Source organism: Salvia splendens, chromosome 22 (assembly GCF_004379255.2).
Source record: "Salvia splendens isolate huo1 chromosome 22, SspV2, whole genome shotgun sequence".
Lineage (NCBI taxonomy): Eukaryota > Viridiplantae > Streptophyta > Magnoliopsida > Lamiales > Lamiaceae > Salvia > Salvia splendens.
The window spans coordinates 20,807,026-20,820,028 of NC_056053.1; the positions used below are offsets into that span (position 1 = coordinate 20,807,026).

The window sequence follows — 13,003 nt, forward strand, 5'->3', positions numbered from 1 at the left end:
GTAGTAATTAGTCCTACGACGAAGTCAAAAATATGTTATGGGATGAGAAAAACAATTCACTCTAATCTCTTTTATAGAATAATTTCATTACATGAAAACAAGATTAAACGAATATATGTCGTTTAAAAGTAATATAAATTGACTTACATATATTAACACATAGTTGACGTCAAAACCATTACATCACTGTATGAAACAACTCTCTTACCGCGTTGCTTCTTACATCTTTCCATGAAATTTCTTACGTGCTTCCTACTTTACTTGTCTTTCATTTTCTATATAAGGAATCCTTTCCACCTCTCTTTTTCTCCAAATTCAAACCATCTCATTTCCTTCTCCATCTAACCTCTCTCTCTCTCTCGCTAGATCTATAAATAAGATATTAATATCTATATATAAAGAACTAAATTAATTTTAAAAATAGGAAGATCTTCAATCAGAAAAAACCCTTACCAAAAATGGCAGCTAAACGGTTTTTCGGCGGCGATGAGGATCAACCTAACCAGAAACGGATAAAAACTAGGCCGTCTTTTGCTTCGTAAGATTTCGTGTTCGTGCTTGTGTTTCTATTGTGAATGAACATCTCTGATTTTGCTTCTTTGCAGTGTCATAAAAGAAGTCGTTATGGTGAATTTCTTTGAGAACTTCTGCTCATCTTTGGAGCCAATGCTTCGTAGAGTGGTAAAACATTTATATTTTTATATAATTATATAATCTTCAATTAATTTAAGTTATGTAAAAACTTCAAAGACTTACATTTATTATTTATAGGTGAGTGAGGAAGTGGAAAATGGGCTGAAGCGGCGTTGCATGGGCCCAATCCAGCGCTCTCCCTCGCTCAAAATGATCCGCCACGCCCCGGCCCTTCGCCTCGCCTTCGTCAAGAGGCTCAACCTCCCCATCTTCACCGGCACCAAGATCGTCGACAACGACGGCGGTCCCCTCCAGATCGTGCTCACCGATCACAACAAGGTCCGTTAGAAATCCTTAGTTGTTAGTATTGTGGACTGCACGTTAATTTGATATTATCTATTTTGAATCAAGCCCGCATAAATTTGTTTCTAGTCACTTCCTCAAACTAATACCAATTTGTTTTTCTTGGTCTGGCGTGAGTTTGCAACCCAACAATAGTTCCTATCTTAAAATTGATTTATGTTTTCTTTTTACATCAACTCGGGATATTATTATATTTAATTTTTTATTTTATTCGAAAACAGATCTCCACTTGTCTCGCGTACCCGATCAAGGTGGAGATCTTGGTCGTGGACGGGGACTTCCACGCCGGGAAAGACGCGTGGAGCAGCGACGAGTTTTCATCGAGCATCGTGAGGGAGAGGGCCGGGAAGAGGCCGCTGCTGGCCGGGGATCAGCTGAGCATCACGATGAGGGATGGGGTTTGCTTCGTCGGAGATGTGGAATTCACCGACAATTCGAGCTGGATTCGGAGCAGGAAGTTCCGGCTCGCGGCTAGGGTGGTGGCGCAGCACGGCCAAGCTCAGCCGCAAGTCATACAAGAGGCTGTCACCGAACCCTTCGTCGTTAAGGACCACCGTGGGGAGTGTGAGTTTCTCTCTCTACATAAATCATAATAGTACTATATTTCTAGCTAAATGTTGCTTAATTCTATGATAAGTACTTATTAATAGTAATGATATTTGCATATAGAATATTTATCACTTCTTAATCACACTTTATTAATTATAAGTGATTAGTAGAAGGGTAGGGATTATAACCTTTTAACTTAGGGTTGTTGTGGATATAATTATAATGGATAATAGTAATTTAAATCAGGAAATTAGATTAGATTCAGATAGTAAGATTTGAATATGGAATATTAGTAATACTCAAAACGAATTTATTTTATTAAAATAAGAAAATAAAAAAAATACTTATTTAAATGAAATGCAAGATATATTCTAGGAAAAATGAAGTATCCTGTCCCAAGAAAACTGCCGAGTCTTCGTGGTATGCACATAAATAAGTGGAGTATCTTAGAGTAAATGTTTTTGAAAATATTTATATTATTATATATAGTGTTCTACTTGATGATGAGGAAACATTCTTTCGACACTTGAGACACTTACAGATTGACCTAAATAACTAATCTTATTACAATATTAAGGGAAGGTTTTCGTTACGTTTCACATGTGGCAATAAATTTTAAATTCAGAATTAGGTGGAAATAAATTTTACGACAAGTTAGTTGGCGGCGCCCACAAAAGGAAGTGATTAAGTTAATCTAAGATGTTCAATCATTCAAGTAGAATCAAACCAACTTGGGAATTGATTTAATTAAGATCAGTTTCTCAGTCAAACTCAATTACTGAACCAACAAATTAAACAACCTCATAGCATTTTGAGTGAAAAATAGTGAATTAATTTGTTTTGCAATGGTGTTGTAGTGTACAAGAAGCACCACCCTCCTGCACTAGACGACGAAGTGTGGCGCCTTGAGAAGATCGGAAAATCGGGAGCTTTCCATCAGAAACTCTCGTCTAATGGAATCAACACCGTTCAAGATTTTCTCAAGCTATACATTGTTGATTCTCCCAAACTTAAAAAGGTATATATATTAGTAGTACATATTTTTTTGAAGAATATTAACTTAAAATAACGACAATATTGTTGTAATTAGCAGATACTTGGAAATGGGATGTCGGAGAAAATGTGGAATGCGACTCTTAAGCATGCTAAGAATTGTGTGATGGGCACCAAAGTGTATAGATGTCATGGCAACGACTATACTCTCATTTTCAATCCTATTTGTCAACTCATCCAGGCTGAGTTCAATGGCAACGTCTACCACCAGTCCGACTTCAAGACGATGCAAATGGTATACATTATACGACTATCTATTTTCGACAACGATCTGATCTTATTTACATACGTATTATACATCTTGCCTTTGTGAAACTTATGATCTCACAATCTTAATCACTGCAATTCACAATATTTTTACTCGATCATTACCAATTATAAAAGGAGATTGTTGGGTGCGCATCTTACGCGTTTAATTAGCACTATTAACTATGCGCGCGCGCAAAGGGGACACTCTCATTGGCATATTTTGATTTGCATTATATTGATTTGCTTTATTATATATGGGTGTGATGCAGGCTTATATTGAAAGCTTGGTGAAAGATGCATATGCAAAATGGAATTCCTTAGAGGAATTGGATGGTATCCCACTTTTAACCCAAGGTACAATCCTATTTCATTTTAATCATTCAATTATTTTTTTAACTCTTTATTTTAATTAATTTAAAACTTTTGTAGCCTCTTTTAAGGGATTAGGTGCTAGATGGATATTATTAATAAATGAAACACTTCTCTTTCAAATTAAATTTTGATTAATAATGTTGAATCAAACATTGGACTTATTCAACAGTCAATAACTTTTTATAGGTATAGTTTCGAGTCAAATAGCAACAGACATTCATTTATTTATTTTCGCGTTGCGTAGATTCATGGGCCAGATGTATTTATTTTACGTATTGACGTGTTCCTACTTCTTTTATTTTTAAATAAATGTATTAATATTAATTGATTCTTACGAAAATCAAGTTGACTTCATGTCAACTTGGCCGTGTTGTAAAAGAAAAGTGCCACGACTGCTTGACTCAGATTGTAATTTAAATTCATTAAGTTATTGAATTATAACCTCACTTTTGACGACGACTCTATAATTGATTTTTTTTATTTGATTAATTAATTAATAATGATGGATGAATTTGTGGTGTACAGGTGAAATGGTGGAGCAGTATGGAAATGAGCAGCAATTAGTATCATATTTTAGTGAGAGTAGTTTAATGCAGAGCAGTGGTGCTGTTGATGGAGATTACTCGGATAATCAATGGGGATTAGTGAATAATAACACCATTAATTCTTGTACATCCAAAGCTGGGGTTAGGTTTTTCTCAGAGTCTTCTTCCGAAGGGGATATTCCCTAATTAGTTCAACATGTAATAAGTTATTGTAAATATATGCTCTAAGCTTTTTTGTTATTTCACAAAATCAGTATTTGGGATATTCATTTCTTGGTATTATGTATGTATAGATATTGATGTATATATTGACACTTATTTTGTTTAGTTAATTGGAATGCGTCGAAAATTGTCCATTTTCTTTGCACTTTTGTTTCTTAGTACTTTTGTTTCATGGGTTTATGATTATATTATGGGGTCGGTGTTTACTTGTAATTAAATGTCGTGTCTAATCATTTATTTCTTGTTCGATTATTTTTTTCTTGAAAGTTTGACCCGTGGAAATGTATCTTGATATGTCTCCATAAGGTTAAAATTGCATTGTATCTATAATTAATTATCTCACCCTATTTCTATGACTAATTTAATTTTAGGCTACCTCTATTTTAATGTATGTTATACTATTATATACTGCCTATGTATCATTATTATTTTTTATAACGATTTGGATGTCACTTATATTTTATAGGGTTTTTGAAATATAAAAGGATTGTTTGAGTGATTGCAGCACACCCACACTACTAACTACTCCCTTCATCCCTGAAAATTTATCACATTTCATTTTCTATACTCGTTTTAGAAAAATAATACTCCCTCCGTCCGCAAAATATTGTCCAAATTTGACTTGACACGGGTTTTAAGAAATTGATAGAAAAGTAGGTAGAAAAAGTTGGTGGAATGAGGGTCCCACATTTATATATTAGTTTTATAATAAAATGTGAGTGTAAAGAGTTAGTGGAAAGTGGGGACCATTTACCAAGATTAGAAAAAAGCAAAGTGGACAACTTTTCACGGACGGACCAAATGGTAAAACTGAACAACATTTCATGAACGGATGGAGTAATAAATACCTAAAGTGGAGAGAGGGTCAAATAAGAAAGATAATAACGTAGACGAGAGTCTTCTCTATATTATTCTCCCTCTTACTTTACCATATATCCATTTTAACTATTTATTATTAATTTTTCAAAATGAGTGCAGAAAATGAAATGTGACTAATTTTGAGTGGCTAAGGGGAGTAGTACTTTTTATGTCAAATTAAAATATAGTATAATGTGACTGAAGAAAGTTACAGTTAGGAAGCTGCAAACATTTTTTAAATTCATGTATAAGCACCAAAAAAATACTCCGAATTTTCTTGCAGATCTGGAGATGTCCATACCAAAAAAAAAATAGATTATTTTTTAAGTCGAATTTTGTAGAATTAAACTTTTTATAAATTATTAAAATATAAAGTAATAATCAATTTGAAATAGTAATAGAATAAATATAAACACATATAATTTCTATCCATCATTATTAATTATTTACAAATTACTCCAATGATATTTATATCCTACAAAATTACAATCCTAATTTGTGAATTGGCATGCCTATTGGCTATTGCCAAAAAATGGAACTTGTCTTTCTTGGACCATAGCCAAATCTTAGATACAGAGCTATCACCATTATTTTTCACATCTGCTTCCTCGCTGCCAAATCACGCTTTAGCCCTCGTTGCAACGCCACTGCAACAAGGCAACGCCACTTTAAGGCTGGTGTCACCAACAACATATTGAAAAGCACCTATAGAATAACATCTCCTACCATCAATGTTGCTGCTAACTTCATTTCTCTCAGATTCTCATCTGGCTGTCCAAACGCTTGTTCACATTTATGCTGTCTTTTCACTTCCATTCGATTACTTATTAATCTGTTATGAGACTTTTTACAACTATGGATTGCCATTGCATGCCTTCACAACATATGTAACTGACCATCTACCTTCAAATGGAAAATTACTATTTAAAATTTGAATGCTTTGATTAAAGCTTTTTCTCCTCTCATCTTTTTTCACTTTTTTTCTTTCTTTTGCTTCAGATTAGACTAGGATACACATTATTCTCATCACTGATCTGTTTTCTCATTTTAGATCGATGAAAGAAGGATGTTTACTTATCTTTCTTGCTTATGTCTGTACACGATTTATCAGTGTCAGTGAAATTGCAGAAGTAACCTTTTGAATTAGGCTTCGAAAATAGAGGGCAAGTCGTATTCGACAGCAGCCATGTTTCAATGCTGTGGATGCTGAAGGCATGCCTGCAAATCTGCAATCAGGCAGAACCTTGAGCTTGTCAAGAAATGAGAATTCAGAGCGACAAACATGTAGTACAACACAATTTAATGACTCCTCCAATCCTATGATGTCCCTGTGGTAAAAAAAAAAGTAGCAGAGCATTGATCAGAGACTGGTCGAGGCCGGAGTCAGGCAGCCGGAAAAACTGATGCAGCTGCCTCTGGAATGTGTGTGAAGCAGCAAGATCAGGGAGCCTGCTGGATTGTGAGATTGAGGAAAATGATCACACACCTAATCACAAGCTGAAGTAGTCCAAGATGGAAAGAATCACTATCATTAGGAGTATTATTGGGCTAATTCTACCCATTGATGAGAAGAGCTGAAACCAAGGCAAGGGCTATTCAATAAGCTGAAAATGGTGACAGACCAATGGCCTGAGTTACAAAGATATTGTGTAGAAACAAAGCTTACTGACAGAAGTTGAGCAAAAGTTACATAGGAATAACAACATAAACAGTTACAGTGAAACAATTTGAAAGGGGCAAAGAATTAATTCATGGATGTTAACAACATAAACAATTACATTGACAAAATTCCCAAGAATTGTTGGGTATAAACAACATAAACAGTTACTACATGACAAAATTCCCAAGTGGCAAAGATCCACAAAAGGAAAAAGAATACACCACTAGTAGCATCTAGTGGCAGAGATAGCTAAGCTAGGTAACTAAGTCACCACCATCATATTCATCCCCACCAAACCAATCCACATTCTGATTCACATCCATTGAAGAGCAGTAGCCTTGGTTGAGATAATTGTGATCCACGAACATCTCCAGAGGCGGCGGGCAGTAGTAGCCTGGCAACGGAAGTTGACCGTTGTCGCCCATAACATCAGCAACAGAAAAGATTCCATCTTGCGGCATATTCAGAGGAGCATTGGCCCTCATAGCAAAATCCATAACATCAGCAATAGAGTAGCCGCCATCTTGACCAACAACGCCTCCAAACTTGTCCAAATCAAGCATCACATTGTTGGTGCTCTTCTTCATCAAGGGCTGCGGCAGATTCAGAGAGTAGTCCGGCACCACCGGAAGTTGAGCATCGGCGCTTATCCCAGCCACGCCATCAGCAATCGAAAAGATAACATCTTGATCAACAATTTCTCCAAATTCGCCCAAATCAAGCATCTCATTGCTCTTGACCATCGCCTCCCGTTTCAAGAAGTCGATTCTTGATTGCACGGCCAGGGCCTCGGAGCGCACCGCCGCGCCAATTTCCCGCAACTGGGGCTCGTCCATGAGGTGGAGGCGACCGTCCCAGGTGCGTAATTCGGTCTCCAAATTCTTCTTCTGCAGCTTCGCGAGTTCCCCCTCGGCATTCCTCTGCCGCTCGTTGAAGAAATCGGACACCCTGTACGTTTTAACGGCGCCGGGATCGGCCTTGTAGGAGTCGATTAGGCGGCGGACTTGGGCGGAATCCTCCGGCCAGATGGAGGTGGAGTTGGTGGAGGGGTCGCGGATGATCATGCAGGCGGGGACGTCGCAGAGAGTTGTGAGTTGGTGGAGTTTCTTCTTCAACCCCTCCTTTCTAGTGTTCAGAGTTAGAAGCCGTGATTTCTGCTTCTCAATGGACTCCAGTTTCAACCTTCTTCGCCCCATCGATTTGATTTCTGAGAATAGAGAGGAGATGATTGACTAGGAACGATTTGATTTCTGAGGAATTTCAGTTTGATCAATACCGCGCATAAGGTCTATATATAGGGTTCCATTAATAGTAACTATGGAAAGTAGTAACAAAAAATTACCTTATAATTTGTGAGATTAATTAATAAACAGTATGACTAAATCTTTGACTAGATAATATGACTGTTGCTTGAACTCAAAGTTTATACTAGTAATGTCGTTTGTAATAAGAATGTTGCAGTTTTATCACGGGAAAACCCTATAACCTTATTTAACTAGTAAGTAAATGACTAAAAATTTAATGTCAATAAGGTTTAGTGAAAATAATCAAATTAAAACTAGTCCATCCATTATTTAATTAACAGTCAATTTTGTTGTCGCAAAGTAATTCGATTAAATAACTTTAATCTCGACTACGAGTCTATTACTTTTTATACTCCTATATAGTTTCTCTTGAAATTAATACGTATAACTTTTTAAATTTCACGTGGAAACACTATTTTCAATTTACTGAAATGTTAAAAGTATTGCATACCGATTTATGGTAAGTGGCTCGCTGTTGGATGTCAGCTTAAATGGATTGCCCGATTAATCCACTAAAATTAGATGATTAGGGCTGAAAAATTATAACCAGATTAGAAATTAGGCTAATCGGACTGGTGGGTTAAGGTTATCAAGTTAAAAATTTACCAACTCTAATCTTAATGCTTAGGTTCCAAAATATGTATACATCAACATTGTAAATAAAAATACATTTATCACAAATTAAAAATAGAAATAAACATATAAGTTGGATATAACAAAAGTATCAAATTCGCAAGAATACGAGTAATAAGTATCATCTATGTATATTTTTCATATAGAAAAAAAAAGTAAAAAAAAATATAGAGGAATGGTTCGTATGAAATGATGCGACGCATAAAATATGAAAATTAAGTAAAAAAAGTTTACTTTATAGATTAGAGTGCATTTAGGTATGAAAATCTGAACATAGGTAAGAGTTTTCAGTTCCATATATTAATTTAATATTTCAACTTACAAAATCAAGTATTTATATGTGAAATAATTACATGATGATATAATGTTTCCATTTTCTGGTAATATATATTTATGTGAAATAATTACAACATTATTGTAAGTATAATGTTTCCAATTTTTTAGCTCCATTTGTTTATTGGTTGAGGTACAACACGTTATACAAAATGGAAGGTGCGTGCGCAGATCTCTGATCTGCTTTGAATTGGGAATTCGAGTTCGACAGAGTTAGTGATTCTCTCTGATTGAGAATCGGAGAGAGAGATGGGGTGCTCGTTCTCCGGTTTGAATGCTCTCTACGACGCCGTCAATGGCGGCGGCGATGTTTGGATCAACGAGAACCGTTTCAGGATTGTACGCCAGCTCGGAGAGGGCGGCTTTGCCTTCGTCTTCCTCGTCAAGGAGCTCATCTCCGATCCTTCCAATCCCGCCGCTGGCATTTCCGCCAAAATCAAGGATTCTTCGCATATCTCCGGTAATTTTTCACATTCCATCGCCTGATCCGCGGTTTTTGGGGTTTTCCTAGTGTTTTGTCTTGTGTGTATTGGTGATTCGATTTTTACTCGAGTTGTTGATTGAATTAATTTTATACGCTACAGTAAGTGATAGAATAGAATAATGAGGCGTATGGAGTCCCCTGATTAGAATTTGATGTTGTGTTAGGATCTACTGTTTGTAAAATATCGTAGGGCTTAATTATTGCTCAATTTAAGTAGGATCTGGAAGTGAGAAGTTGGTAATTATTTAGTTAATTTCTGACGAACTAAAGATGGATCTGCTTGGACAAGAAGATGTGATTAGCTATGCAAGGACTTTAGTAGCTACTTGAATTGCTCAATTGATGATGCAAAAAGATGACTGAGAACTTGTTTGGATAGGTAGCCAATCGAGTAAGAACATTTTGCCTATAAGGTTAAACTAATCAGTTTCATATAGGATAGAAGTAGAACAGCAGCCCAAAGTCTACTCAAACTATAGTAGGTGTAGTAGTTAAATGGAAAAAATAATGGCTAAATTGTACAATTAAAGGCATGGTTGAGTTGAGCTCCATGAGAAGTAGCTTAGTTCATAGTTATCTGTTTTAGAGAAGGCATGGTTGAGTTCAGCTGCAAAGGCATAACAATGCTCTGATTTGACTCTACATGGTGTGTTTCATTATGCAGGTGATGGAACATATGCAATGAAGAAAGTGCTGATTCAAAACAGTGATCAGCTAGAGATGGTGAGGGATGAAATACGTGTTTCGTCTCAGTTTAACCATCCTAATTTGCTTCCTCTTCTGGATCATGCAATCATTAAAGTCAAGGTAATTGCTGTTTTCGTTGGTTTGTGCGGTCTTCGTCATTTCATACCAGCAAGCATGTATTTGATGTTTGATACATAGGTTACAGCTTTGAGCTGAAGTGACTATATTCTGATTAAGGAGGCAGTTAACTTGAAACCTTTTAGTTCTATACACTTGCATGCTGTATGGGAGAAGTGATGTAAAAAGATCCTGCCAGGTGGTCCGTTCTTAGTGATTCTGAGTTGCAATATGACAGATATAAATTTTCTTTTATATTTTTATTGAAATAAATAATATGTTTCGCTAGCAAGATACTTAATGGAGCAGGTGCTCAGCATTTGGTTTTATGGATTAGATGAGTAGGAGTGATGGAATAGAGTTGGAATGGCTTATTAAGTTTTGTGGTTAGATTGCTTGATTATGGTGTATGATAAATTGAAAGATTAGAGCTAAAAAAATGCAAAAATTATAAATAAAAAAAATTAGGATTCCTTTTTTATAATCATGCAAAAATACATAAAATCAAGGAAAAAAATAACCAATAATAATATTTGTGAGGGTATTGGACTTTTGCATTTAGAAAATCATCAACCCAATTTGGAGTGATAAAATAATCATCCAATTGAATTTAAGGTGTGGGCCGAGTTATCCAGCTTGGGCCTAATCTTGCAAACCAAACATTTGATTACGTTAGGTTATTTTATCCGTCCTGCCTTTTTACCCAGATGAAACGCCTCCTAACAGTATTAACTCATTTTGAAGGCTGCAGTACTCCAAGAACTATTAACTTTTGGGCCACTTTTCTAATAATGAAAGTCAATAGTATCATCTTTGGGTCATAATTATGCGAGTACATTTGGCCATTATAAGGATTTCTTTTAGATGTAAATGCTTTACAGGTGTGAAACAAATATTAGTATTTAAAAAATCAGATCTGAAAAATGAACTAAGTGATTCTCATGATAAAATTCTTCTATGCACATTCCATTTTTCCATTATTCTAGGCAAGATCTTGCCATGACTTTTTATTTTAATTGTTTGGAAAGTGATGGATGGATCATGAATGACATGTCATTTGGTTCAAGGAAAAGATCCTTGCTCTTCCTTAATTGCATCTTTGTATCCGCACAGGATTAGTTATCTGAATAACAATATGTTCTGTTGATCAGGCTTCACAAGATCAGTCCTGGAAGCATGAAGCTTACTTGTTGTTTCCTGTTCATTTGGACGGAACATTATTGGACAACACCACAGCTATGAAAGCTAAGAAGGAGTTCTTTTCCACCTCGGATGTGCTTAAGATACTTCATCAGGTAAATATGAAGGAAGAATTATACCTCCATTTTGCTGAACATTAGTTGTATATCATGTATGTTGGTTCTATGCTAAGGTACTTTTTTTTATTTTCAGAAAATGTTTTAAAGACATCTTTTGTTGATTTCCTGATTCCTATCTTGCAATAACACATGGATTTCTTTCTTTTCGCATCGAAACATGCATTCATGCTACTGTGTTGCTGTTATTATTGATACACATCCAGTGTGGAGTTCCAGTCTTCTACTGCATATGAAGTTAAATTGTTGCATCGGGATGTTTGGAATAAAAAAACTTAATAGTTAATACGCAGTGACATATCTCTCTATGGCTATACTTGTATCAAAGTATGAAGAAACAATTTACCAACATATTGTTCATCTGCAGCTTTGTGCAGGACTTAAGCATATGCACAGTTTTGACCCTCCCTGTGCACATAATGATGTCAAACCTGGCAATGTCCTTGTGACACGCAGTAAAGGCCAGCCACCTGTAGCCATATTGATGGATTTTGGTAGTGCCCGTCCTGCAAGAAAGCAAATCCGTAGTCGTTCAGAAGCATTACAACTTCAGGTTCCATTTTATTTTTAAAGCTATCATTGCATTCTCATACTTCGCCAAGTCAGTTGCTGCTTAAAATCTTCAAATCATTCATTGAGTTATTTTATATCGATCATCATAGGATGTTATGGTTAATCCTGTTTTGGGTCCCCAACTTTAAGAGTTTTTCAATTTGGTATCTGGTAGTTTAAATCGTAATCTGAACTAATTATGTATACAGACCAATTTGGTGCCCTTTTTTCCCTTTCTACTGCCACATCTCATCTATAAATTAAACTGTCATATTAGTCGTGGTTTGCATTTCATTGTTATATTTTCTTATAATGTATTAATGTCGATCATGTAGGAGTGGGCTTCCGAACACTGTTCTGCTCCATTCCGAGCTCCTGAATTGTGGGATTGCCCAAGTCATGCAGACATAGATGAGAGGACTGATATCTGGTCGTTAGGCTGCACGTTGTTTGCCATAATGTAAGAACTGTTTTTTCCTTATCTGGACATCAAGTCTTCAGCATCGTTTGTCTATGTATAATCACCTCGAGAATTTCACATATCGAATGATGCATTTTCCAGGTATGGTGAGTCTCCTTTTGAATATGCACTCGGAGAATCAGGTGGGAGCTTACAGCTTGCTATCGTAAACGCCCAAGTAAAGTGGCCAGCCGGTCCCAATCCACCTTACCCAGATGCACTTCACCAGTTTGTAAAATGGATGCTGCAGCCCCAAGCTACGGTCCGGCCTAGGATTGATGATATCATGATTCATGTGGAAAAGTTGGTCGCAAAGTTTTCTGATTGAAGAAATTGCAAGGAGAATTATTGTTGGGTGATGGAATGAGGTGTATGGTGCGTCATTTTAACTGCTTGCCTATCTATGATACATTAGTTTTGTTTGAGAGAGAGCATAAATTATGTAAGTTTTGTCGGCATTGTACATGTTTTAATCTCCAAATAATTGATCTATGGATGAATTATACGTGATTACAATTTACAGATACGACACTACTATGCACTTGAAGATTCGCATTGTTTGATATTTAACTTTAATTCATATAAACCATAATTTAATCATTATAAAAGTAAA

At 35.9% G+C, this 13,003-nt stretch overlaps 3 protein-coding genes across 4 annotated transcripts; 2 read left to right on the forward strand and 1 right to left on the reverse strand.

Annotated features, from left to right (window-relative positions):
* The first annotated feature begins 305 nt into the window (after window positions 1-305).
* LOC121787774 (protein SAR DEFICIENT 1) lies at window positions 306-4,096 on the forward strand. 2 transcript variants are annotated; one of them, XM_042186612.1, is made up of 8 exons: window positions 306-538; window positions 606-681; window positions 772-972; window positions 1,218-1,560; window positions 2,403-2,563; window positions 2,636-2,833; window positions 3,117-3,201; window positions 3,745-4,096. In XM_042186612.1, exons 1-8 carry the CDS (start codon window positions 459-461, stop codon window positions 3,948-3,950), a joined length of 1,350 nt encoding a protein of 449 aa, XP_042042546.1. In that variant the 5' UTR covers window positions 306-458; the 3' UTR covers window positions 3,951-4,096. The 2 variants fall into 2 exon arrangements, with proteins under 2 accessions (XP_042042546.1, XP_042042547.1); XM_042186613.1 differs by having other exon boundaries at window positions 2,639-2,833.
* A 2,495-nt stretch (window positions 4,097-6,591) lies between these two features.
* LOC121786519 (agamous-like MADS-box protein AGL86) lies at window positions 6,592-7,751 on the reverse strand. The gene has a single exon (XM_042185152.1). The coding sequence runs from the start codon at window positions 7,698-7,700 to the stop codon at window positions 6,759-6,761; it is 942 nt and encodes a 313-aa protein (XP_042041086.1). The 5' UTR covers window positions 7,701-7,751; the 3' UTR covers window positions 6,592-6,758.
* Window positions 7,752-8,840: 1,089 nt separating this feature from the next.
* On the forward strand, window positions 8,841-12,916 carry LOC121785688 (serine/threonine-protein kinase 16-like). Its single transcript, XM_042184091.1, has 6 exons — window positions 8,841-9,234; window positions 9,923-10,065; window positions 11,214-11,357; window positions 11,746-11,931; window positions 12,266-12,390; window positions 12,493-12,916. Exons 1-6 carry the CDS (start codon window positions 9,024-9,026, stop codon window positions 12,716-12,718), a joined length of 1,035 nt encoding a protein of 344 aa, XP_042040025.1. The 5' UTR covers window positions 8,841-9,023; the 3' UTR covers window positions 12,719-12,916.
* The last annotated feature ends 87 nt before the right edge of the window (window positions 12,917-13,003 follow it).

Coding starts and splice junctions, on each gene's coding strand:
- LOC121787774 (XM_042186612.1), top strand. CDS start 459: ATGGCAGCTAAACGGTTTTTCGGCGGCGATGAGGATCAACCTAACCAG. Junction 2,564..2,635: donor ATTCTCCCAAACTTAAAAAG/GTATATATATTA, acceptor TGTTGTAATTAG/CAGATACTTGGAAATGGGAT. Junction 3,202..3,744: donor TATCCCACTTTTAACCCAAG/GTACAATCCTAT, acceptor TGTGGTGTACAG/GTGAAATGGTGGAGCAGTAT.
- LOC121786519 (XM_042185152.1), bottom strand. CDS start 7,700: ATGGGGCGAAGAAGGTTGAAACTGGAGTCCATTGAGAAGCAGAAATCA.
- LOC121785688 (XM_042184091.1), top strand. CDS start 9,024: ATGGGGTGCTCGTTCTCCGGTTTGAATGCTCTCTACGACGCCGTCAAT. Junction 11,358..11,745: donor TGCTTAAGATACTTCATCAG/GTAAATATGAAG, acceptor GTTCATCTGCAG/CTTTGTGCAGGACTTAAGCA. Junction 11,932..12,265: donor CAGAAGCATTACAACTTCAG/GTTCCATTTTAT, acceptor TCGATCATGTAG/GAGTGGGCTTCCGAACACTG.